General features: G+C 39.2%; 1 protein-coding gene across 1 annotated transcript in view; it reads left to right on the top strand.

The window, feature by feature from the left end:
• The window catches only part of LOC122563724 (CUB and sushi domain-containing protein 2), a 616,258-nt gene that overhangs the window by 165,400 nt on the left and 423,474 nt on the right, over nucleotides 1-27,384 (top strand). Inside the window, exons 8-10 of the mRNA XM_087976898.1 lie at nucleotides 4,319-4,501; nucleotides 7,433-7,759; nucleotides 25,984-26,178. Coding sequence (XP_087833024.1) covers nucleotides 4,319-4,501; nucleotides 7,433-7,759; nucleotides 25,984-26,178 — 705 coding nt within the window. The remainder of the gene's footprint in view (nucleotides 1-4,318; nucleotides 4,502-7,432; nucleotides 7,760-25,983; nucleotides 26,179-27,384) is intronic.

Genomic DNA, 27,384 nt, shown 5'->3' with positions numbered 1-27,384 from the left:
ACTCAGCCAGATTCTGAGACTTTTTGATATGATTTACTTTCTTTGCAAAATTCAGGTCTTTTTTGGATTCCTTAAAGGTTAATGGGCATTACCAGCATGTAATACCCATCCGTCACTGCCCTTAAGAGGTGGCCACTGTGAGCCACTGTAATGTACATACACCCACAGTGTTGCAGAAAGGAAGTTATCACATAGTCTATATCTCAAAGAGCAGAGATAACTGGCCAGTTAGTTTCTGTTTCTGTAGTATTAATTGAGGGAGGAACTCAGTGCTTTGAATCTTTACAGTATTCTTGGAAACCCAGAAGTGGCAGCTCTTGTGAAGTGACTTGGGGCATTTTACAACAGTACACTGAAAAAGCAAACTTGTCCTTTATGAATGACTCAGCTAAAATGGTAAGAGTAACTCAAGTAACAATCCAAATGTCCAGCTCTTGTTCAGGTATCACATAGGCCTTTGTGTCAGAAGGTAGCAAGTTCATGTCCCACTCTGTATCCAAATTATTTAATGCACTATCAGCTCTTAAGTTCCATCAGAATTGCTTGCTATTTAAACAAAGTTGATTCTCATTAATAAAATTACAGCTGTGGAATTGTACTGTTGTGCATCTTCTAATATCTTTGGCAGTGCTCGATACAATCGACTAAACTGCAATAACAGGATTATGCCTTTTACCAGTCATATAATGTTGCATTGGTTTCTGCTGAGGGTGGTGATTAGTTTTAAGTCAGGCACTGATTTAAAGGCACAATGATTGATTTGTGAAATGAAAAAAATAAGAGTTCACAAAATTGTTGAACTATCTAATAAAAAAAGCCGAGATGATCCTCCTGAAGATTTCAGTAATTCCGTGGAGAATAAACAGATTATGAAGGCAATGCCAGCAAATATAACACATAAATTAATATTTACAGCTTCTGCAATTACATCGAGAGTAAGATTTAGAATTTAAAGCAAAGGAGGAGGACACTTGGCCCATCATGCCTGTACCAGCATATCTTACTATTTCTGATTTAAAAAAAAGACTATTAGGCCAAATAGTATAATAGGTAAACATTGATATTAACCACAAACACATAGCAATTATGTCATTATTAATCTAAAGAAATGAATGCAGCAGTGACTGATTCTTCAATCATTACTAAAAGGGATTGACTAAGCAATGGAATTATTTGTAAATATCCCGCAATCTCAAAGTCAATATTCTTCCCATGAAGAATTAATGGATATCACTTCTTCCATTTTCTAAGCAAAAAAAAGGACGTACTTTTATTAAATCCATTTTTGTATTTATGACTGAAAAGTTTTATTAAATTATCATGTTTTCGACTTTCAATTCGAGGAAAAATGGAGTAGTGAGGATAGCCATAGACCTGCCATCATCTTCTCAACAAAAGGCTGCATAGTTACTGTGGGAACAGGGGGCCCAACTTGAGATATACTGATAGCAAGCAAAAAATCTGCACACCTGAAAACAAGGAGTAATTGGACTAATTGTGGACAGATATTCTGTCTCAGCATTTTTAGACAGAATGCGAGAGAGAAAAGTCTCACTGATACAAAAGATTGCTGCTGGTGTGGTTAATAGAGAGAAGGTTATGAGTCATAGAATCCCTACAGTGTGGAAACAGGCCCTTCGGTCCAACAAATCCATACCAACCTCCAAAGAGTAACCCACCCAGACCCACTCCCCTACTACTCTACATTTTCCCCCAGACTAATGCACCTCATGGACACATCCCCAGACACTACGGAGCAATTTAACTCGGCCAATTCACCTGACCTGCACATCATTGGACTATGGGAGAAAACCAGAGCATCTGGAGGAAACCCATGCAGACACGGGGAGAATGTGTAAACTCCACACAGACAGTCGCCTGAGGCTGGAATCAAACCTGGCTCCCTGGTGCTGTGAGGCAGTAGTGCTGACCACTGAGCCACCATGCTATCCATCTGTGAGTTTCCAAACTTAAGAAAAAAGAAAAGGCAGTTTGTGGTAAAAGAGTAACTTTCTAGTCTCTCAACTTAAATAATCATTCCCCACTGCTCTACAAATCATCACAAAATGTGTAAATGAATAAGAAACCTAAGGTCACCACCAAAATGATTGAATTGTCTCGTTGACTGCCACCCAGGACAAAAGCAAACCACAGCAGGTTTCTTCACTGGCAGTAAAAATAACTATTTATTATAATAGAGTTAATTTAAACAAGAGCAGTGAAAAGAAAGGATTCTAATTTATGCACCTTTAAGCTGTATCTTCCAAATCTCTTCCCCAACTCATACATGTGCATGATTAAAACAGACAAGAAAGAGAGTTTTAAGTGTCCATGGGGATCTTCACGCTATTGTGAATATTAAGTGTTAGAACAGGATGCAGAAATGTAAGGGTTTCATAAATTCTTGGAGCTGTACAGCATAGAAATAAACCCTTTGGTCCAACTTGTCCATGCCAACTAGATTTCCTAAATTAATCCCGTCCCATTTGCTAGCATTTGGCCCATATCCCTCTAAACCCTTCCTATTCATATACCCTTCCAGATGACTTTAAAAGGTTGTAATTGTACGAGTCTCCACCAATTCCTCTGACAGCTCATTCCATACATGCATCACCTTCTGCGTGAAAAAATTGCCCCTTAGCTCCTTGCGAATCCAGATCTCCAGCACTTTTTTTTTACTTCTACAGAAAGATCTTGTCAGTGCATCCGAGGGAGTTAGCTTGTATGTGCCTATTTGCTCACATATCTGTTTGTATTATCAAAGCCTCAGCAGCACTCATGGATGTAGGAAATGAAAAAAAAACATTGAGACTATCAACCTTTCCCAAATACCTACGTCTCTTCAATGACTTTGAATACTTATTTTCAACTCTATCCTGCCGTTCAAATTTATCTATGCCTTGACTAATTAAAAATACAGGTTTTACAATGCATTTATGAGGTCAGCATTTATTGTTTTAACTTATTCCTTACATCAATACCACTAACTAGAAATAATTTACAGTTATCATGCTTTTCTCAGCAAGTGCTCTTACTTTTATGTGGCTCTGACTAGCCAAAATGTGTCCTCACTTCCACCTTGTTGAATTTCTTTGTTATGGTAAAATGTCGGCCGTATTTCATTCCTGAGTGCATTTTTTTTGTTTTATTAGTGAGACCAGATCTTGAGTTTAACGTCTGTTTTCTCAGCTGAACCATCCAAAGTCTGAAGCTGTCATATTGCCTATGTTTGAATCTTTCACGAACTTCTGTCTTTTACTAAGTTAGTTTTGATTCCCTGCAATCAGTGGATTTGTTCTTACATTCCAATGTTCTGTTTGATCCACTAGTTGTCAGAAGGGATTAAGCAGGAGCAGCGATGACTGTTTCTGTAAGGTGGGAGATTTGGATAATTGTGTAAAAGAGCAGGTTTAATGAAGACAGTTCACCAGCAAGACAGGATGATTCAATCCAGCGGTTTTAGGAAAAATTAGGACCAGTGCAGATTTGATGAGATCATGGCCTGATTGCTTCATATAATGTAACATGATTCTATGACACGCCTCAGGTTTGTCCAAGTAGATTTAAAACCTGACACACCTGAAGTTCTAATCATAGGATAGCAAGGTTTTCCCTGAATCAGTTTTTTTTTGTGAGATTCTTACTATCTCCTGGGATCAATTAGGATAAGCAGGTCCTGCTGGTTATGAGAACCAGCCAGACATTATTGGATCTCAGTATTTTCAAGTAATTGAGAAAGGTTGCCTTCTCCATTTTTAAATACGAGCCATTTATTCTGAATGCCAGAGATTCAAGATGCAATGTCAGGTTTCTCTTATTCTTTTTATGAATAGACCTGGTTTGGCTTCATATAGTCACGCATAAAGTTAAAGTTAAATTCCTTGTTGCAATTGGCAATATTTTGCACGTCACTTATATTCATGAACTGAAATCAAGCCAATTCTTTGTGAATGAAGTTGTAATATATTCAGAAGGCCAGATGTCTTGCTATAACGAGAACAGCTAGCAATTTGAAAGTCTTATCCTGATGTTATCACCAACTGTTTCTAACCCACTGAGATTTTCTGTTTGAAGGGGAGAGAAGGAGAGAGAGACCATATCTTAATAGATGATGAGTGTGCGCTAGTGACACATATCGAAAAAGTGCTCAACTTTGGATATTGTGGGTAAAGAAAGAGAATAATTTTACTGACGTATATCCATCTTTAGATTGGGTCTAACAAATGAAGGTGCAAATTTTAAATCATGCTAAATTAGTCACAGTTGTGTGTTCTTCAATGTAAAATACATTTCCTCCTTTTTAATATCCTATTTTCAGAAATAGAACAGGGAACCTGCAGTGATCCTGGGACGCCAGCTTATGGAAAGCGGGAGGGTACAAGTTTCCTTCATGGTGACATTTTGAGATTTGAATGCTTGCCTGCTTTTGAACTTGTTGGCCAAAAGACTATCACCTGCCAGAAGAATAACCAATGGTCAGCGAAGAAACCCAGCTGTGTGTGTAAGTAGTCTGAAATTGTCATTCTTTGTGTGTTCTAGTTCTTAAAATATTTATGCATGACCTCACTGGGGTGTCTTGGAGTTTAGAATGTCAGCTTGTGTCCTGCCTTCCAATAAAAGGTTCATTCACCAGCCTTTGTTGGATTGTCAGAAAGGAGAGGGGAATTTGTGCTGTGCTATTAAGGAATGGTCAAGTCAATGAGCAACTGACCAGATATAAATTTAATTTAATTTTATGGACATTTTTGATCTGCAAGTTAGGGTGCATGATAACATGTCGGAGTGTTTTTTTGCAGTTGGCAAGTGAGCTTCATGAGGAGTGTATTCAATCTTCCGTAAAGTTGACTATCTTTTTCTCATAAAGAAAATAAAGAGGTTGCAAAAGAAAATGACTACTTGCAAAACACTGATTCTGTAGCATTTATTTCAAGATCAAACTGGAGGCAGTTCTGCACTGAAGAAAGCCATCAGAGAATTATGAGGCATTGATTCACGAAAAGACAGTTGAGATTATGAGTACAGTAGCATGGATGTTATGCTTATAAAGCTCTGACTAGGGCTAGAGGATTACATTCAGCTTTGGTCTTCACACCTTAGCAAGACTATGAGATCCTCAAGGACGATATAGGAGGAACCTATCAGTATAGTTCCAGGGATAAGCAAGTTTAACTACAATCTTAATGTGGAGAACTATAAGAAAAAGGAATTTGAGGAGCGATTTGATAGAGGTGAATATGGTCAAAAGAGATTAAGGCAAGAAGTCAAAGAAAAGTTATGTCTATTAATTGACCATACAAGGACAAGGAGACACAGATTTGTGGTTTTGTGCAAGAGATGCATGGGAAGTGTGAGGATGAACATTTATCTGCAGTGAGTGTTCATGATCTGGAAGTCATTTCCTACAAATGTGATGGAAGAGAAGATGACAATAGGTTTTAAGAGGAGATCATACAGGCACTTGGAATTAAATTTGCAGGCCTTAGGGATAGAATAAGAGCCAGGGAATGAGGCTGACTGGATTTCTAGAAGGAAATTCACTGCGAATGTCATGGTCGGAATGGTTTTCTATTGTGTCTTTGTGACTCTATGACATCATAAACAGAAGGACATGATGCAAACCTTTTCCCTGATTCCTAAATTGATGTTCCTGCTCTCGGAGTATGCAATATACAACAGAGTGTAAGATTAAGACTGTGCAAGAATCCTCAAGGAAAGAGATGGTCACAAACCTCTCAACCTGCCACAACTAGCAATAATCACTTACAACTTGCTCAACTTGTCCTCAAAGATAATTACTCATTGGCTTCAGCATTACAAAAGTCTAGGTGCATCTTATATGGGGTGAAAAGACAACTTTGACTTTGTGTTGATACAAGTCTTGACAGGTGTTACATTTGAAGTTATACTGTATTTGGAAAATTGGGGTAGTTTCCACTGTTGCATATCACTCAGTTCCTGCACACAGTCTTGCATTTTTTACACCTGTCAGTTGAAATACTTTCATATGAATTACTCGTTACATTCTATGTGATGTGCTTAAAAGCACCAGTTTTCCATTTTGGTGGAGTTTTAAAAGGATATGAGTTGCTATGTAATTCAATTGGTTTTCAGAGGCATTAAGGCTAATGGGGTTGGAGCCAGAAAGACTTCGGAATGAACTCAGAAAATGGCTGCAGTGTTGGTAATAGTGATCAATAAGGAACACTATGTCATCTGGAAATTGGTATTAGACAGGCAGATAGATAATGCAACACACAGAATCAATGGCAGAGATATGGAACTGAATGCCTTGAATATACAAGAAACAGCTAACTCCATGATTTTGGAGGATGCTCATGATAACCAAGAAGCATAGCAATGGTATTCATCATGTCTATCTAGATTGAGGTATATGGAACTAATGCTGTCGTAGTAAGTGAAATCATTAAGATGGATTCACCAAGAGAAAGACATTTAAGGTTGTTGACTAGAGGTAATTGAGCAAATTAATCCTTTGCATTAGCAGTTTGTGACTGACTAGGAAAGGAATTCTGGGTCACTGGGTACTAGTGAAGGAGCAGGAGTGCTGTTCGGGGCTGGGGTGGTTTTCTTTCTCTGAACGGAAAGAAGATGAATGTCTAGATGTGATCAGTGGGATGTATTTGTAGAACAGATGAAGAAATGTTTGGAGTTAGGACTGTTAGCAGTTGTGACCTGGGAGATGCTACGATGTTGTTTAACTCCAAGTGGTCTTGGAATTAAAGGGTGAACAACAGTTGTGTTGGATTAGCATTGCTGCCTCACAATGCCAGGGATGCAGGTTCAATTCCATTCATGGGTGACTGTCTGTGTGAACTTTTGCACATTCCTCCCAAGTCTGTGTGAGTTTCTTCCAGGTGCTCCAGTTTCCTCCCACAGTCCAAAGATGTGCAGGCTAGGTGGGTTAGCCGCACTAAATTTCCCAAAGTGTCCAGGGATGTAGGTGGATTAGTCATGGGAATTGCAAGGTTACAGTGATAGGACGGGGGTGGGGGGAGCAGGTCTGGGTGGAATGCTCTTTGTAGGCCGGCTTCCACATTGTACGAATTCTATGAACTGATGATCTATAAAGCAACTTACCCTGAACAGCAGACTCTGGAATGTAAGCACTTCATATGAAATAGAAAATTACCACAACATATTTACTTTTAGTGTGGTTTCTTCCTGTTCAAAGTCACTGGCTGCTACTGTCATCTCACTTCAGCTGACTGAACATTTCAGTGTACATGACAATAACAATTTTAATCCAATCAATCCTTGGCTTAGTAGTTTGCTATTTAGTAAAATGGCAGCTCAGATCCTCAATTGTTGTATGAAAATGCACACGTATTCTCCAAAGTCTCATTATGCATTCATTTAAGTGCCCTTTGTAGTTCAGTGCTAAATTACTGTAATATTTTATTTTATTTTCCAGTCTCATGTTTCTTCAATTTTACAACTCCATCTGGCATTCTGCTATCCCCCAATTACCCAGAGGATTATGGCAACCATATGCATTGTGTATGGCTGATTATTGCAAAGCCAGAAAGCAGGATTCATCTGGCCTTCAACGATTTTGATGTTGAGCCGCAGTTTGACTACGTATCTGTGAAAGACGGGTTAAATCCTGAATCGCCTGTCTTGGGAACTTTTTCTGGAAACAAAATCCCTTCTCCTTTGACCAGCAGTGGCCATGTATCACGTTTAGAATTCCTTACAGACCACTCCACAGCTGCTCGAGGATTTAACATCACTTTCACAAGTAAGTCAGAGTGATCCATCTTTTCTCTTATCCTTCAGGCACCGCGTTTGAGCACGTAACATGAAAATCTATTTGAGTAATCTATCACAACAGGTATATGAGAATATCAACGTTCATCAAAACAAAGCAATCAATACCTTTGCCCTTCAGATATTGTGGAGAGAAGTCATTGGATGGTTTAACACGCAAGCATGCAGAACATGTTAATGTTGCAAATAAAGTCTTAACATCAATGGGGAGGTGGCAAGGGAGCCAGGGCAGTCAGAAATAGTCAAAGAATCTAACAAGGCTGAGACAATAAAGTTTTAATTTATTTAAAGGAAAGATTCATCAGTGTGTAATTTAGTTTCTCGCTGACAACTGGACTCATCAGCAGGCTGCCTCCTATGAGTGGGTATATAGATGTCTATGCCTCGTTCTTTATTTAAATGTCTGCAAAGCGATTTTGGAGATTGAAAGCTAATCGGTGCATTTTCTGTCTGGTCTGCGACCAAAGAGAATATTTCCGTGCGATTGACTGATTACCTGCCTTGCTGGCTTCGTTGTTGCTCATATTGTGTTAAGATTGTGTAAGGAGGGGGTGAATCAGTTCCTCCCTCTGCAATCTCCTCAGCTGGCCACAACAAGGATTTGTGTTACTTTTAGCACTGGGCTATACCACTTTCCAGTGAAAATGTAGTTAACTAGTACACCGGAAGCAATTTTTTGAGTTTTTTCTTTGAATGAAAGGAAGAGCAATTGTATTATCTACTAATTCTGAGGAAAAATAATGAAAATATAATATCAAGCATGTATCCATACAGATACAACATTAAAGTGAATAGTTTCTGGCATGAAAGGAATTTAAAAGGAATGTACACTTGAAAGTCTTTAGGGAGCCCTTAAGATAAAAAGCTTTCAATGTGAGACCATGGTCATTTACAAATAGGTCATGTATCCTCAACAGTCACAAATACTTCCATTGTCCTTTATGCTTATAGTGTTCTAATGTTTCTTTTCAGTTGTGTTGTAGGGCGTTCAGGGGTAGTGTATTGAGATGGATAGGAAATTGGTTAGCAGGCAGAAAATAAAGTGTAGGAGTAAATGGGTCTCTAAATGCAGCAATTAGTGGGGTACCGCAGGATTTGGTACTAGGAGCCCGGTGGTTCACATTATATGTTAATGAATAACACGAAGGAATTAAATGTACCCTCTCCAAATTTACAGATGACTCAAAGCTGTGTGGAAACATGAGCTGTGAGGAGGATGAACAGATATTGCAGTGCGATTTGGACAGGCTGAGTGAGTGAGCAAATACATGGAAAATACAATATAATGTGGATAACCGTGAGGTTATCCACTTTGGTGTCAAAAATAGGAAGGCAGATTATTATTTGAATGGTTATAAATTGAGAGAGAGGAATGTTCAATGAGACTTGGTGGCCCCATTCACTGAAAGTACCTGTATAGGTGCAGCAAGCAATAAAGAAGGTAAACTATATGTTGGCCTTCATAGCAAGAGATCTGTGTACAAGAACAAGGATGTCTTGCTGCAGTAATACAGGACATTGGTAAGACCATACCTGAAATACTTTGTACAGTTTTGGTCTCCTTCACTGAAGAAGAGAGCGGGAGTGCAGTGAAAGTTTTACTGGGAGGAGAGATTGAGTCGGTTAGGATTGTACTCACTGGAGCTTAAAAGATTGAAGGGGGATCTCATAGCAATATACAAAATTCTTCTAACAGGTTAGATGGAGGAAGGATATTCTGGATGGTGGGGGAGTCCAGAACCAGGGGTAATAGTTTAAGGATCGGGGGTCAGTCTTTTGGGACTGAGATGAGGAGAAGTTGCTTCGCTAAGATAGTGCTGTGCCTTTGGAATTCATTAACACAGAAAGTGGCAGAGACCAAAACATTCTGTGTTTTCAAGAAGGAGATAGGTGTAGCTCTTGTGGCTGATGGATTTAAGGGATATGGGAAGAGGGTGACATTAAGGTATTGAGCTCGATGATCAGCCATGATCATAATGAATGGCAGAGCAGGCTCAAATGGTCAAGTGTCCTACTTCTGCTCCTATTGTCTATGTTTCAGTCTTTCTGTGTTATCAACAGGTGCTTTTGCCTTCAAGAGACTTTTCGAGCAAAGTCTCTTTAATTCATTCCAGTCACAAAGCCATCTCCTCCAGTCTGCCAAAAGCAGCCCTTTGAAATGCATTTTCTGATGTTTGAGTTTCTTGTTTCCAAGCTAGATGATTGTAATTGATGATTTTCATCTCCAAAAGCTGAAATTTATCATACAAGTATCGGAGATGAAGCTTTCCTTATGCCTGACTAGGTAGACTAGTTCCTGTTTTTGTGGTAAAGAATGTTTGTTTTGGTTCACATTAATCCATTTGTTCCATGTAGCTACCTGATAGTTATGGCCATTTTAAATCAGGGCCAAAACATTGAATGATTTCAAGAAGGTGTTGGAAGCAACTAAAAGAATCAGAGATTATGGGATAAAAACAGAAACAGGCTATTGCCTTAGATGTTAAGAGTAGAGTGGTGCTGGAAAAGCACAGGAGATCAGGCAGCATCTGAGGAGTAGGAAAATGCTGCCTGACCTGCTGCGCTTTTCCAGCACCACTCTAATCTTGTCTCTGATCTCCAGCATCTGCAGTCCTCACTTTCGCCTATTGCCTTGGATGATCAGCTGTGATCATAATGGATGGACATAGTAGGCCTGAAGGGCTGAATGGCCTACTGCTGCTCCTGTTTTTGTTTCCATAAAAGCTTTCTTAGTCCCTTGAGGTCCCACATGTTAAAATCAGATGATGGATTTAAAAATCTGATCATTCATGTTTTATCTAGCCAAAAGATCCCACTGAGTTTCCACTCTCTTCAAACTGATGTCAGTGAAGTGGTAATTCACTGGCAATCAAAAGAAGTGCATGCATGCTATTCCTGATTTTCTGGCTGATGTTTATTCCTGATTTAATATCACACAAGCAGATCACCTGGTCATTTTCATTTGCTGTTTCTGAGAGGTTGCTTGCACAAACCCAGCAGTGACTGTATGTCCAAAGACCTTCACTGTCTCCAAAGTGCTTTGAGATATACAGCGATAGTAATAATTGTGATGTGAATACACCTTTTTGTATAATCTAATGTTAGCATGGGAAATGCAGGTGATCAAACTCAAGTAGAAAAAGTCCACAGGCTGCTATGGCAGACTATCGAAGAGCCAGTCTTGCTCAGTGGTCAATATTGAAAGGGACCCTTGAGCAGAGTGTGCGACTTGTATTCGTGTGAAAGTGACATGTACTCCTCCACGAAGACCTGAAAGAAGCAAGCTCATGGATTTGAGCATGCAAATACCATGGATTTTATAAGAAAATTTGTCATTTACAAGAAAGAATAATATTTGCATTAGGTAATAAATGAGATTTTGAATGTCATGAAGAGAGCCTATCACTAAAGAGGTATATGACAATGCCAAATCTATAATATTTTATATATCATGTTGTGATCAGAGCATACATTAAAGTTATTTAATTTCCATATGTGAAAGTTGAAAAGCTTTGTAATTCTTCAATTCCTCATTCGTATGTGTTACATTAGACATTGTGGCAGATTGCCATGTTCCCAATGAGGAAAATTCATCTTGACAGTTACTCAAAGCTGCAGTCAGAGAATGTGGTGGGCACTTCTTAATTGAGCTGTGATTAAGCCAGAGGGCTTGATATACTTTTTCACTTACTTGCTGTTGGTACAGATCCCATGTGAGCTTTCAAAAAGGTAAATCGATCCACAACAATCCAGGAGTGGTGAAGCTTTATGCCAGTGAAGCGTCTGCTGGGTCTTAGTGTGTAAATATAGCATGTGATATTGTGCAGAGCCAAAGAATCCATGTAGGTTGAGATTTGTGCTCGGGTAACTGATCTCAGTTTACGACAGGCCCGTACAAGGAAAGGGAATATTAACCATAGTTTCACACCTAATTGCTAGAAATTGAAGTGGGTGCAGGATTGAAATCAGCTGTGATGCTTTCCAGGCTTAAGTTAGCTGCCAACTCTCATCTCTGCAAGCTGTCAAGTAAAAATAACAAAATTACTGGCGAATTGCTGGGAACCCAGGGCCAACCCTCATCAAAATACCTCAGACTTTCAGAGAGGTGGTGAAACCTGTGAAAGGAGGAGTGAAAAACCTGCAAAACAGACCCAAAGCGAAGCAGAGAAAAATAAATTCTCAAAATACTTAGCAGCTTTGACAGAATTTGTGGACAGAGAAATGCAGTTAATGTTTCAGGTTGATGATCTTTCATCAATGTGTTATATTGGTATTTTTCAAGTGTGTTAATTAATAGAAGTATAAGCAAAATAATAGAGAGAATGCTTCAATAGTTTGAATCTGCAGACTGATTAAAATAGAAGAAATAGATCAGATTGTGTGACATGGAATTTTTCCGACAGTAATGAGTGATCAGGAATTTATGCTAACTGACTCTATTAGGAATATGTTATCTTCTGGCAAAAGAAGGTTCAGGGACAGAAACAGTTAGACCAAAACGTGCAGATGTAACTCTGTTCCCATTTTAAAATCATACATTCCATCCTTCATTTGATATTTCCAGTCCTCCAACCATTCTTCCCCACCACCTCGAATCTTTATCTTTGATATTTAACACAGTGTGTTGCACTTTATCAAATGGTTGTTGGAATCCAACTACATCTTTTGGTTAATCTTTATCCACCTTTACAAGTTACATTTCAAAAATGCCAATAAATTTATCGTGTAGGATTTCCCTTTCATAAAACCATTTTGACTTTTGAAATGCCTTGTTAGGATTTCTTTAACAGCAGGTTCCATGCTTCCAGATGCCTGATGTCAGATTGAAACATCTGTGGATTTGTCTTTTTTACCCTCTCCTTTCTTTGTTGAATGCTGGTGCAACACTTGTGAACTTCAACTTTGTTCTCGAATCCATAGAATTCTGGAAAACCATAGCCAGTGCATCTACAATCTCTCAAAACATTTCATTTTAGAATCCAGAAAGTAGGCCATCAGATGCCAGAGCTGTGTGGATTTCCAACTGTTTTTCTCATGGGGTTCCTGCAAGGCTGGGGTGATTACCTTTAGATTTCAAAGTCACATTTCGGTTTGGCGAGGTTTTCCACCTGGATGATGTGAAACCTCCCCATTTATCCAGGTTGGCGATCAACACAGGCACAACGACTTGCTTGTTTACTCTTCCCATTGAGACAACTATTGACTTGTTGATGTAACTCATTAAATTTGAAATACATGGTTAAAATTATAAAACACCAGGTTTTAGTCCAACAGGTTTATTTGCAAGTACTAGCTTTTGGAGTTCTGCTCCTTCTTCAGTTAACTAGTGGAGTAGGATCATAGGACGCAGCATTTATAGCAAAACATCCGAGCATCATACACTGGTGCGATATATTGAACAAACCTGAATTGTTTTTGAGTCTTTCATCTTTTAGAATGGCTTGCAGGTTTCAATTCATTAATATGCAAATCCCGGAACTTCTTTCAAGCCACATTCCTGAGATGACTTAATACATAGACAGTGTAGATCACTGACTGGGGGCTGGGGCGTTTTCCTTGTGGTTTCAGTTAGACCGCAAGCTAATGCCAAAACAGGTTGAGCGTTTTTCATTACAGAAAGAACTAAAAACTCTCAAAGTTTCATTTGTTTTGCCTTAATTCAGTTTATGATGTTACCAAATCTAATTCAGAGCTGGGGACCTTTTCAGAATGCTGCAGATATTGGGCAACTGATCATCAGAAATGTTGACTTCCTTGGTCATTCCTGTGGAGTCAGCTGTGTCAGGCTTTCCACATGGTCCTGACCTACAACTCTAGTTTACATTTTGACAAGAATTACCGTCCTATTGTAAGGTCTAGACCTGTGTAGGACTTGTGATGATGCTGTTCCTTTATCAAGGTGATGTTGTCCTTGGCTTTTTTTTTCAGAGAGGTTGTAAAAGACACAACATTTGAAAAGTTTGGATGGGTTTTAGGGCCAGTTTGATTATAACTAACAGACACTGTCTTAGGCAAAAGGCTTTCAAGTTTAAAAAAAAACTTGAACAATGAAAGGAAGGTGGCCTGTTCTCCCAGCTCAGCTTTTCTCCAGTTTGTTTTGGTTGTAGCACAATAGTGTTGTCAAAGCTACTGGACCCAAGGAAGCAGGACTAGGCTGATCCTCCTCTCTCTCTGACTTCATAGAACATAGAAGAATACAGCGCAGTACAGGCCCTTTGGCCCTCAATGTTGCGCCGATCCAAGCCCACCTAACCTATACTAACCCACTATCCTCCATATACCTATCCAATGCCCGCTTAAATGCCCATAAAGAGGGAGAGTCCACCACTGCTACTGGCAGGGCATTCCATGAACTTACGACTCGCTGAGTGAAGAACCTACCCCTAACTTCAGTCCTATATCTACCCCCCCTTAATTTAAAGCTATGCCCTCTTGTAATACCCGACTCCATACGCGGGAAAAGGTTCACACTGTCAACCCTATCTAACCCCCTAATCATCTTGTACACCTCAATCAAGTCACCCCTAAACCGTCTTTTCTCTAATGAAAACAGCCCCAAGTGTCTCAGTCTTTCCTCATACGATCTTCCTTCCATACCAGGCAACATCCTGGTAAACCTCCTCTGCACCCGTTCCAGTGCCTCCACGTCCTTCCTATAGTATGGCGACCAAAACTGCACACAATATTCCAGATGCGGCCGCACCAGAGTCTTATACAACTGCATCATGACCTCAGGACTCCGGAACTCAATTCCTCTACCAATAAAAGCCAGTACGCCATATGCCTTCCTCACCGCACTATTTACCTGGGTGGCAACTTTCAGAGATCTGTGTACATGGACACCAAGATCCCTCTGCTCATCCACACTACCAAGTATCCGACCATTAGCCCAGTACCCCATCTTTTTGTTATTCTTCCCAAAGTGAATCACCTCACACTTAGCTACATTGAATTCCATTTGCCACCTTTCTGCCCAGCTCTGCAGCTTCTCTATATCCTGCTGTAACCTGCCACATCCTTCCTCACTGTCAACAACTCCTCCGACTTTCATATCATCCGCAAACTTGCTCACCCAACCTTCTAACCCCTCTTCCAGGTCATTTATAAAAATGACAAACAGCAATGGTCCCAAAACAGATCCTTGCGGAACACCGCTAGTGACGGCACTCCATGAAGAAACTTTGCCATCAACTACTACCCTCTGTCTTCTTCCATCCAGCCAATTCCTAATCCAAACCTCCAACTCACCCTCAATGCCATATCTCCGTATTTTCTGCAGTAGCCTACCATGGGGAACCTTATCAAACGCCTTACTAAAATCCATATATACCACATCTACCGCTTTCCCCTCATCAACCTCCTTCGTCACCTTTTCAAAGAATTCAATAAGGTTTGTGAGGCACGACCTGCCCTTCACAAAACCATGCTGACTATCCTTGATCACATTATTCCTATCCAGATGTGCATAAATCCTATCCCTTACAATTCTCTCTAAGACTTTGCCCACAACAGAAGTGAGACTCACCAGCCTATAGTTACTAGGGTTATCCCTACTCCCCTTTTTGAACAAGGGAACCACATTTGCTATCCTCCAGTCTTCTGGCACTACTCCTGTAGACAAAGAGGACATAAAAATCAAGGCCAATGGCTCTGCAATCTCCTCCCTTGCTTCCCAGAGAATCCTAGGATAAATGCCATCAGGCCCAGGGGACTTATCTATTTTCACCTTTTCCAGGATTTCCAACACCTCTTCTCTACATACCTCAAAGCCATCCATTCTACTTATTTGTGACTCAGTATTCGCATCGACGACAATGCCCTGTTCCTGAGTAAATACTGAAGAAAAGTATTCATTCAGTGTCTCCCCAATCTCTTCCGCCTCCACACGCAACCTTCCACTACTATCCTTGACTGGACCTATTCCTACCCTAGTCATTCTTTTATTCCTAACATACCTATAGAAAGCCTTCGGGTTTTCCTTAATCCTACCGACTAAGGACCTTTCATGTCCCCTCCTTGCTGCTCTTAGCTCTCTCTTCAGGTCCTTCCTGGCTACCCTATAACTCTCAATCGCCCCAATTGAACCTTCACGTCTCATCTTGAGATAGGCCGCCCTCTTCCATTTAACAAGGGATTCCAATTCCTTATTAAACCACGGCTCCCTCGCACGACCCTTTCCTCCCTGCCTGACAGGTACATAATTATCAAGGACACTCAATAGTTGCTCCTTGAACAAGCTCCACATATCATTTACACTCTTGCCTTGGAGTCTACTTTTCCAAGCCACACATCCTAAGTCATGCCTCACCGCATCATAATTTCCCTGACCCCAGCTATAACTCTTGCCCTGTAGTACACACTTATCCCTCTCCATCACGAGAGTAAAAATCACCGAATTATGGTCACTATCCCCAAAGTGCTCACCTACCTCTAATTCTAACACCTGGCCTGGTTTGTTACCCAGAACCAAATCCAGTATGGCCTCACCTCTTGTTGGCCTGTCTACATATTGTGTCAGGAAACTCTCCTGCACACATTGAACAAACACTGACCCATCTAACGAACTTGAGCTATAGCTTTCCCAATCAATATCAGGAAAGTTAAAGTCCCCCATAACAACCACCCTATTACTGTCACTCATCTCCTGAATCACCTTCCCTATCCTTTCTTCAATGATTCTAGGACTATTAGGAGGCCTGTAAAAGACTCCTAACAGGGTGACCTCACCTTTCCTATTCCTAACCTCAGCCCAAACTACCTCAGATGGCAAGTCCTCATCCATCGTCCTTTCCACCACTGTAATACTATCTTTGACAAGCAATGCCACACCTCCCCCTCTTTTACCCCCACCTCTGACTCTACTAAAACATTTAAATCCTGGAACCTGCAACAGCCAATCCTGTCCCTGTTCTAGCCATGTCTCCGTAATAGCCACAACATCGAAGTCCCAGGTACCAACCCACGCTGCAAGTTCACCTACCTTATTTTGTATACTTCTTGCATTGAAGTATACACACTTCAAGCCACTTTCCTGTTTACAGGCACCCTCCTTGGAAATTGATGCCATGTTCCTAACCTCCCTACACTCCAGGCCCTGCACCCTGAAGCTACAATCTGGGTTCCCATGCCCCTGCAGAGTTAGTTTAAACCCCCCCCAAGAGCACTAGCAAACCTCCCCCCAAGGATACTGGTGCCCCTCAGGTTCAGGTGTAGACCATCCTGTTTATAGAGGTCCCACCGTCCCCAGAAAGACCCTGTGTTTGATTTTACCATTTGTGCCAAGGGGTGTTTATGGGGATTATTGCAAGTATTTGTAACAGCATCATTAAATTGGTATAATTTGTTGGGTTTTCGGAGAGGTTAAATAATTCAGTATTCTGTTTTCTTTTGATTCGGAGATGCCTGTGGATGCCTGGGGAATACAAAGTTAAAAATCACACAACACCAGGTTATTGTCCAACAGGTTTATTTGGAAACACTATCTTTCAGAGCGCTGCTCCTTCATCAGGTGGTCATGGAGAATAAGATTGTGAGATTGCTATAAGTTCTGTGTCTTACAATTTTATTCTCTACAACCACCTGATGAAGGAGCAGCACTCCGAAAGCTAGTGCATCCAAATAAACCTGTTGGAACTATAACCTGGTGTTGTGTGATTTTTAACTCTGCTCTCTTTTGTTTGTGTTTCATTCAGTAAACTTGTAAATAAATTCTATTTTGTTTAAAACTAAGTGGGTTGACCAGCTGCATCACTCTTGGAATATCCACATTACACGTGCTTAAATGAACTAGCAATCTTAGGATCGGGGTCACTTTCTTGAAATGTATTGAGGGGGTCTGGCCTGGTTCATAACAGACTGCTGTCACGGCTAATGTAGCCTATGGCCCTGAGCACACATGAATCTCACAATTAATTTGATTCTCTCTGTGCAATTGCTATCCAGTCACTGAAAGCAAGAAAATATTAAGTGGCTTGCTCATTTATGCTGGTAGTTAAAATGAGTTGTAACAGATGGTGAAATCAATGACTGAAGGAAGATGTCAAGCTACAAATAAAGTAGAAAAATAAGAGGAAAATAAAGAAAAATAATCAGGAATTCTGGTTGCCAAAGACACCAAAATAGTCTAATTGAGCTTCCTGTAAAAATATGTTCGAAAGGAAATTATAACTTTATGCTGAGAATGGTTTTCTCAAGTGTTCTTCTGATGAATCTGTTAAAAATATCTATTTTTTTTCTGTAATTTGGTGGCAGTGCCACTCTCAAAAGAGTTCATATAAAGCTGCAAAAGGAATCATCTCTATGACACAAGAACTGTGAGCTATTTACGATTTTGTTTCTGGTGAGTCAAAATAAACTTTACTTCAAAGTTAAGTAAACTAAAAGCAGAAATCTACCACACATCAGCACTCTTTCTCCCCCCTCCCTTTTCCTTCTCTCTTTTGCCTTTCCCTGTCCTCTCCCATATGCTCATCCAATTATCTTTCCATCACATTGTCCTTCTTCTAGAGGTAGGTTTGCTCGTTGAGCATACCTACATCCAGATCCTCAACCTGAGCTACAAATCTTCTCAAAACTCACTAATTGCCCTTCTTCATTACAGTTGGTCTTGACTATTTGTGCTAATTTGAGTTTTCTCTTCAAACATGATCTCTAAGCCTTTGTGGACTGATAATGAAATGATTCAGTGAAGAAGAAAATGAGTGCTGTCCACTGCTGAAATATTAATGGAAGAGACTCTTCTTTCAGCACTTTGGGTCAGACCACCATTATTCATATGGATCTTGTAGTAGTTTCTAAGATGATCTCTCCTGATACCTTGAAGTATTTTCTATTTCTACTGATATGTCATCTTCAGTATTGTTTGTGGTTATTAACTACCACAAATCCTCCTTTTTCTTGGGCATATCTGGTGAGCAGTGGTATAGCATCGACAGAAAAGAAACTGTCCTTAGATAACAGAAAGATTTATTACATGATCGCAATAAATATAACTGCATTTGGCTAGGCATAATTACCCTAACCTTGGAGAGCTGACACAGTTACATCTGCTCCCACTGAAAGCTGGAGTCAAACACCTTATCTCTGAAAACAGACTGAGAGTGACATGAGGAGAGTGAGTGATGCCAATGTAACTTGGACATTAGCCCCTTCAGAGCTATTAATTTATACACCGATTGGCAAGTGAAGTACTTATTAATGGGAATGAAATGTTTTGTACTGAAGGGCCATAAAATTTAAATAAGATTCAAAGAATGTTATAATGAAGAAAACAACGAATTAGTGACATAGAAAATAGAAAGTAGTTGAGTGAATACAGTTTTAGCAGTTCCCCAGAGATGTAAGAATATAAAATTAAACATGAATCAAAAATGCATTACCAAGTTTGGCAATTTGAATTCCATTAAAATTTTTAAGCATAAAATGAGTGCATCAACACATGATGGTTACCCTTTGAGTTTGAAGTAGATAATAGATATAGAGATATGCAGCACGGAAACAGACCCTCTGGGCTAACCAGTCCACGCCAACCATAATCCTAAACTAAACCTGCCTGCCCTTGGCCCATATCCCTCCAAACATTTCTTATTCATGTACTTATCTAAATGTATTTTAAACATTGTAACTGTACCCACATCCACCAGTTCCTCTGGAAATTCATTCCACACACAAATCACCTTAAAAATTGTCTTGAAATCCCTCAACCTAGGGAAAAGACACCTGCCATTCACCGTATCTATATCCCTCAGGATTTTATAAAACTCTGCAAGGTCACCTCTCAGCCTTGTCTTCATTGATGACAAATGCAGAGATAGTTACCTAGCTCCAGGCTAGATACACAGAATTGGAAACATTTAGGAAATTGGAACTTCCATGTTGTGGCGTGGACATGCTGCCCTACAACAATGTTCACAGACAGCAATCAGATGTTGACATCAATCCTTTTGAAAAGTGACAAGTGAATTCCTCCTTCTGTTGATTTTTCCAGCTCCTTAGCCTTGATGCCGCACCAGTTCATTCTCCACTTGAGCATGTCCCTGGAGCATTTGCGTAGCTGACATTGTCTTCTTTTATCAGCAAGTTAAAGATAAATACTTTAAAAGTAATAGCACATTTGAATGTTGTGAAACTTAGAGTTCTGCCAATCAATTGAATGCAACCTAACTTAAGCTTTCAAGGGCCACTTAGAAGTTTGTCTGCCAGCAGTACAAATCATCGAATATTCACTTCTGACAGTTATTAATGTCTAAACAGATGTCAGAGACCTAATAAAACAAGGGATATGTTAAATAAAGGTCAACAGGTTCAGAATGGACTCTTGTGGTGCAGTGGTATTGTCCCTATCCCTGGACTAAGAGACCTGGATTCAAGTCCCACCTGCTCCAGAGGAAATTTATGTTAAAATAAAAGAGGTTATGAATGCTTATATAAATATTTGGAGTTAGTAATCAGTGGGGTGAGGGTTTTATGGTGTGTGGTTAACTCAAGCAAAGCTTTCAATAAACATTGTGGGCATAGACTCTGTTTACATACAGCTATCTCCTAGTGAACAACAATGGTAACAGGGAATGATCTGTCAAAATCTGTTTCAGGGTATAACTACCTACTTCTGTTTTCTGAATATTAGTGTAATCACCAGTGAAAGAATGAAGTTAAAATGTAGACCTGGGTGACTTCTTTCACAAAGAGGAAACAAGGTATTGCCTTAGAATCAATGTCCCCATACAGAAGCAGTGTAGAGGGCAAAGATTTTTCAGAAATGGAGCCTGATGACTTGGACATGGAATAAGGATTGGAGAGTCAATTTTCATGAATTTGTGGATAAAAGTACACTGTGAGCATAATGTTGGAAGCACTTAAAATAAAATAAAAATCCTTGTAAAGCATTCCTTTCCAGGACCATTTGCTGTAATCAAAGTAGAGCCTCACAAAAAGATGCAGCGACTTTGCAAACTAAAGTAGAAGTAAAGGGATTGAACAGCTCAATTTACTGGGCACCTAAACCAGGCTAGATAGCAGTTTTGAACTATCAGAGTTGTGTTCAGTTATGAAAAATCCCAATGCAAAAAACATTACTCTGGTGAACAAAATACTGAAACAATTAAAAATGGTGAACTGTGTTTTGAAATCTCCATAATTGAGAGACGTCAAGAACACAAAAGTTTTGATTGATGCTTTTTATGTAAATCTCTGTGACCATTCTCAAGTAGTTGACAGATTTTAATTATTCTTGTAGTAGTGGGAGGTAAATATTGACATTTATCATGGGAAGCAAAAAAAAGATCAGAAGTGTACTAAGATGTATCCCTAACATCAGAACGGCTCACTCTCAGTGAAGGAGGAGATAGGATTTTTTTTTTCTGAGCAAAACTGTTGAAGAAATTCTAACAAAAGATTCAGCAACATTACACATTGGGTGCTGCATTGATAAGTCACTACCTGACAATGTATATTCCATAAAATGTGTGAATGAGAAAAGACTGAAGATTTCTTTTGCCATTTTGAGCCAGGAAGCCTGGGTTCAGGTCCAAAAGTGCTCCGTTATAAAGAGTGGCACCGTGGCTGGCAGAGTGGTTCGCACAGATGCCTCGTAGGAACCTGAGTTTGATGCCAGCCTAGGGTGACTGTCTGTGTGAAGTTTGCACATTGTCACCGTGTCTGCATGAGTTTCTGCCCGGTGCTCCAGTTTCCTCCCACAGTTTAAAGGTGTGCATGATGTGGAGGACCAGTGTTGGACTGAGGTGGACAAAGTTAAAAATCACACAACACCAGATTATTGTCTAACAGGTTTATTTGGAAGCATTAGTTTATGGCGCTGCTCCTTCATTAGGTGGCTGTGGAGCAGGAGCATAAGGCATAGAATGTATAGCAAAAGATTACAGTGTCACGCAACTGAAGTGGTATATTGAACAGATCTAGATTGCTGTTAAGTTTTTCATCTTTTAGAATGTGTTGCAGTTCTCAGTTCATGAATATGTAAATCCCAGAACTTCTTATAAGTCATATTCTCGAGGTAACTTAAGGTTGTATAAAAAAAAAGTGACATCTCAGCTCAGACAGTGCATTAAAGGTCTGAGGTTAAAGTCTGTCTCTGTCCCAATGTCAGGCTGGTTCTATTTCCAAAGTGGAATTTATAAAATATTACATGGATTGACTGCCTGCAGGTAGTGTGCTTTTTGAGCAAAATAGAATGCATTTGCAAATATAATTCTGCAAATGCAAATTCACCCCACAGACTTGAGTGTGTGCATGTGAGTGTGAGTGCATGTGAGAGAGTGTGTGTTTCCGTGTGTGCATGCTTGGTAAAGTGTGTGAGAGTGTGATGGGGTTTAACCCTGGATGTGGAGTGTGTGTGTGTGTGTGTGTGTGTGAGAGAGAGAGAAAAAAATGTGTATAGGGTAGTGGGGTCACCTATAGTGTGACATGAATCCAAGATCCCACTTGAGGACATCCTCAGTGGTACTAAACTTGGCTATCAGCCTCTGCTAAGCCACTCTGAGTTGTTGCTCATTCCAAAGGCTGCCTTGGAGGATGGTCACCCGAAGATCTGAGGCTGAATGTCCCTGACACTGAAGTGTTCCCCATCACCCCTGCCTGGGAATTGTTGCGCGGTGTCCATTCATCCGTTATCATAGCATCTGCTTGGTCTCACCAATGTACCATGCCTTGGGGCAACCTTGCCTGCAGCGTATGATGTGCATGTTAGGTGGGTTAGCCATGTAAAGTGCAGGGTTGTGGGTCTGGGTGGGATGCTGTTCAGAGAGTTCTGCAGATCCAATGGGTCAACCAGCCTCCTTCTGCACTGTGGAAAATCTGAGATTTTAAAACCAGTGCTAGAAAATGGACAAATCTCTAATTTTAAATAGGCAGATGGCAGCAACAGCCATCTATCCAACTGTTCTACAAAAAAAAGTATGCTTGAGGACACTGTTAGTCATACTGGAAAAATTACACTTAGAAATTTAAGGAAGAAGAAAAATCAGAATATAGTATGTAATTTTGTATATTTTGTGTATATTTTAAAAATTAAAAGAAAACAGGAATCTGTTTTCATGTAATAAGGTCGGAGTGGATGCCTGAGACCTAATGAAGAAAGGGAACAAGTAATGGGTATATTAATTAAAGGTTAATTTTGTCTGTATTGGCTGTATAAATATTTGGAGCTCGTAATCAGTGGGCTGTGCATTTTATGGAGAAGGTTGACTGAAATAGACTTCTCATTAATAGCGTGGACTCTATTTAAATACAGCTATCGTTCAGTGTATAACACTGATTATTGAAATTTAGATGTTAACAACCAATTCCATTTGTCATATCAGATTCCAATTCAGTCAAATGGGACAATACAATATTGGAGTTACCAGTGAAATTACTAAGAATATCGCGATCAGCTGGGAAGGAATCTGGAATGATACAGATGATTCCCTATTTGATATGTTTAGGACCTCCTTAAATACAGGGATTGATGGCACAAGATAGCTAATGCAAGTCTGGTGTTGAAAAAAAGAATGACTTATGCAGCAAGAAATTATTGGTACATTATTCTAATGAGAGATTCAAACAAATGCGCAGCAATACTTTATAGGACATAATCAATTTTGATCTAAAGAGACGCTCCAAGGACTAATCACTATGATTTTGAGAAGCAATTGCATACTTTCAACCAAGTCACTGGAATCATTGAGAAGCTAATGACTTTACTAAGGTCTGTGCAACAGATATAATTTACATTCTCATAACATTATCGATGCTTCAGACAAAGATATAGATTAAGCAGTCACTGAACAGAAGTGAAACCTGAGCAGGCTGTAGAAAGCTCTGAATGATAATTGGAGAGACTCCCCAGAAGAAAGTGACAAATGGAGTGCTGGAACTGCCTATTCAAATCTCTTTCTGTTTGCATCAATCTGTGATCAAGGATAATGTGGGAGCTACTTTGTAATTTATGATTTAAATGAAGCTGTGTGACCACTTGGTAAGTGTAAGCAAGATTGATAATATTCAAAGAAACAAGTCAAAAAGATAAACAAAGGAACTGCACATGAAGTTAATTCAGGTCACTATAAGTAAAGCATGCGTGATGAATAGCCATAATATTATTATTTGGGAAGTTGGATTTGAAAGTAGAGCAAAATGGTTTTAGTCCAATGAAGGCGTTCTTTGAAAACAACAAGTCATTTTGAACAGTGAGCTCAGTACACCATTTCCAAAAAAGCATGTAACTTAAGTTAAATGACTATATAAGTTACCTCACCAGATAATTACTGAAGTGTTTACAAAGTTGAGGCTCTATGACATTGAAAGACAGGTTGCAGACATAAGTAAGTTCAATTCAGAAGAGAATAGATGCATACATCATATTATATTTTGCAGTTTCCAGTCGATCAGAATAGGAAAGAGGTTTTTACTTGTTTTAACAGTCTGATTGACTGGGGTGGAAGAAGTCCTGAGCTTTCCTTAAGATTGAGTAAGAAAGATAGGTGTATTGTCAATGTCTGTATGTTTCTGACAGTGATGGACAGAATTGTATCTGATAAATGTGCAAAAAATTGCCAAAAGGGAACCTTATCAGTTGAGTACAAAATTTTAACGTGAAGATGGAAATGATACTTCACTGCAGTTGAGTGTCTATAAAGGATATTGTTGAGCAAAAAGGCTGTTTTTTTTTGCTGTCTACGATTTGGTTTTTCAAAATTGGATTTGTTTTATTTCTTTGTTTCTTCTGGATAATAAACTGTATTTTTTTTCTAAATGTATATTTGGCAAGCACTTATAACTATGTTAAATGACTAGTCACATGGTGTCCAAATTATGGAAAAGAAACTCTTGTTGTCTGTCAAGCCAGATCTCACCCTTCATTTGACATGTCCAGTAATACCACAGACTTGGATCAAAGCACATGAAAATATGAAATGCGTACTCATTTGATCAATATATGGAAAAGATCTAGTAATGATTATGGAGAATTGAATGAGTATGCTAGACTCGAAACTGGGCTCATTAATGCATACTTAGGAAATGCTATGAGTGTTCTTAGAGTTTCAGAATGGCGTTGATGGGACTGGTGCATATTTGTGAAGTATATTGTGCCGGAAGCCAATTGTATACTTTATTTCCCAGTAAACATATCTGTAAACAGTTTTATGTTCGATTAAAGAACCCACATCATTGTATCACCAACAAAAAACAGAAATTGCTGGAGAAACTCAGCAGGTCTGGCAGCATCTGTGGAGAGAAAGAGTTCTTGTGCAACCCCACTTTATAGAAAAATCATGCTTTAGGAACTGCACTTAAAGTGTTGGTGCTGTCATCGCGTTATAGCCAACATTAAAAGTTCATGTTGTAGAATCAATGTCCCCAATTTGTCAATCGTATTACAGCAAATTTGTGTTAACAAAATGTGAGTTGTAACAGAATCACTGGTACTTTGCTTTATTTCTTACTTGACCAGTTCATTGTGTGTGATAGGTCCATTTACATCTAAGGAAAATGTGCCCACTTAAAATTATAATAGTAATTGCCTTAATGTATGGAGATCATCTTCCGATGATCTTAATTGTTTAGAATTAGAGTATTAGGAGTTCTGTGTTGCATAGCTGAGATATTGGATGTTAGTTTACTCAATGGAATGAAGATGTTTGATAAAGCTTCACTTTACTTTCAGCAACTTTTTACTCCTGGTATGTTTCACAAGAAATTACATATTTTTGAAAGAATTTAGGTGGATGATCTATTGGAATGAATTAGGCTTGATAAAATAAATTACCATTTCTATCTCCACACACAACCATTTATCTTCTGCCTATTACTGAGGACATGTTTACTCAGACTTGATTAGTTTCCAAGTCCAGAGATGCATGAGGTAGACAAGGCACTCTATTTTTTTCTTGTCCGTAGCCACTGTTCCTGCTTCACTCCTGTTGACCAGCCCAGAATCAGTTCATCTTGTGTCACTCTCTTCTTCCATGTTCAGTAAGAGTCCATTGAGGTTGGGTTTCCCACTATTGTGGATTGTTCAGAAATGATTTCCAGATTTCATAGAAATGTCACACAATTTTTAAGTTTCTTAAGAAAGTTGTTGCTTTCTTAGCAACATTTACTTGCATTGTTGATATTTTTAGCTGTTTTGAAGCTCAAAAACATCACCTTATGCTCCTAAACTGTATTAAATGTTGACCATTGTTTGTATTTCATTAGCATTCCGACACAACGAATGTCCTGATCCTGGAGTGCCAGTGAATGGGAGACGCTTTGGAGAAAGTCTGCAGCTGGGAAGTACTGTATCCTTTCTGTGTGAGGAAGGATTTCTGAAGACACATGGATCAGAAACAATCTCCTGTATCCTGAAAGATGGAAATGTGGTCTGGAATAATGCTGTGCCAAGATGTGAAGGTGACTATTTTAAAGCTGTTGCTGAGCCCAGTGAAAGTTTACAGAGCAATAATATTCATGGACCCCAGTTTGAGTTTGTGATTATTATAAATGTCCAACTAGCACCTTTCTGAAATGAGTGCAGTGGTAGTGCCCGTACTTTTAATCAGAAGGCCAAGGTTCAAGCCCACCTGCTACCGAATGTGTGTAATAACATCTTTGAACAGTTTGATTGGAAAATGTCTCTCATTACATGCTCACCTTATCTGAAGAAAGCATTAATAACAGCTTTTAATGGATGAGGTATACTTTTGTCATTTTACTTTTGTGAAATTTTAGCCTTGAATCAGTTAATTAAAAACTCACTGAAAAAGTTCAAGACTGGAAGCCAGGAAATTTACAGGAGATTCAGATTTGTCACTGTTCACTGTTATTTTTATAAAAAAACCAAAATATCAGCATCTTTGTGCAAAATGCAAAATGATAAATTCCTCAGAAAATAACTTTCTAATATGGGAACCATAACGACATCTGTGTACTCCTCCAAAGTCACATGTGCATTGTATTTTTGTACCTACAACATGGTACCTACTAGTTATTACAAATGATCTCCACAACTGTAGAGTTGAGTTCAACTTGATTCACCATTGATTATTTCTAACATATGTGATGAGAAAGAAACAATAATGTGTATACAATGAAACTCTGCAGTGAAATATATTTTTACAACAGCAAATCTGTCAGTGAAGCAGGAGGAGCTGGCTAATGGACCATTACTAACTGAGCATTTGATCAAGTGGAGGATATAGTGATATTTAAATTAACTATGCTGGTGCTCATGTTTTGATAAAAAGAGATTGCGATCACAGAATAGTTTTCTCAATGTGCTGAAAATTCATGTTATTTAATCAGGTTGCTGAAATGTGATGTTATTTAATCAGTATTGTGAAGGCAACTTGACAATGCATGCATACATTATACTACAACATATATTCCACATGTTTCTGCCCTCGGTCAACTATCCTCAGCTGCTTTATGATAAGGTCAGGAGTGTGGATGTTCACTGATGCCTGCACAGTGCACAACACCTATCACAATTCTCCATATAATAAAGCAGACCATGAATGTATGCAGCAAGGGAATGCTGATAAATAGCAAGTAACATTTGTATCACCCAAACGTCAGGTAAAGAGGAGAGAAGTAATCCATTTTCCTTTGGCACACAAT

Source organism: Chiloscyllium plagiosum, unplaced genomic scaffold (assembly GCF_037043375.1).
Source record: "Chiloscyllium plagiosum isolate Xiang-an unplaced genomic scaffold, Cpla_swu_hap1 HiC_scaffold_30, whole genome shotgun sequence".
Lineage (NCBI taxonomy): Eukaryota > Metazoa > Chordata > Chondrichthyes > Orectolobiformes > Hemiscylliidae > Chiloscyllium > Chiloscyllium plagiosum.
The sequence above is the reverse complement of the archived record's forward strand: the minus strand, read 5'-3'. Positions and strand labels throughout refer to the sequence as shown.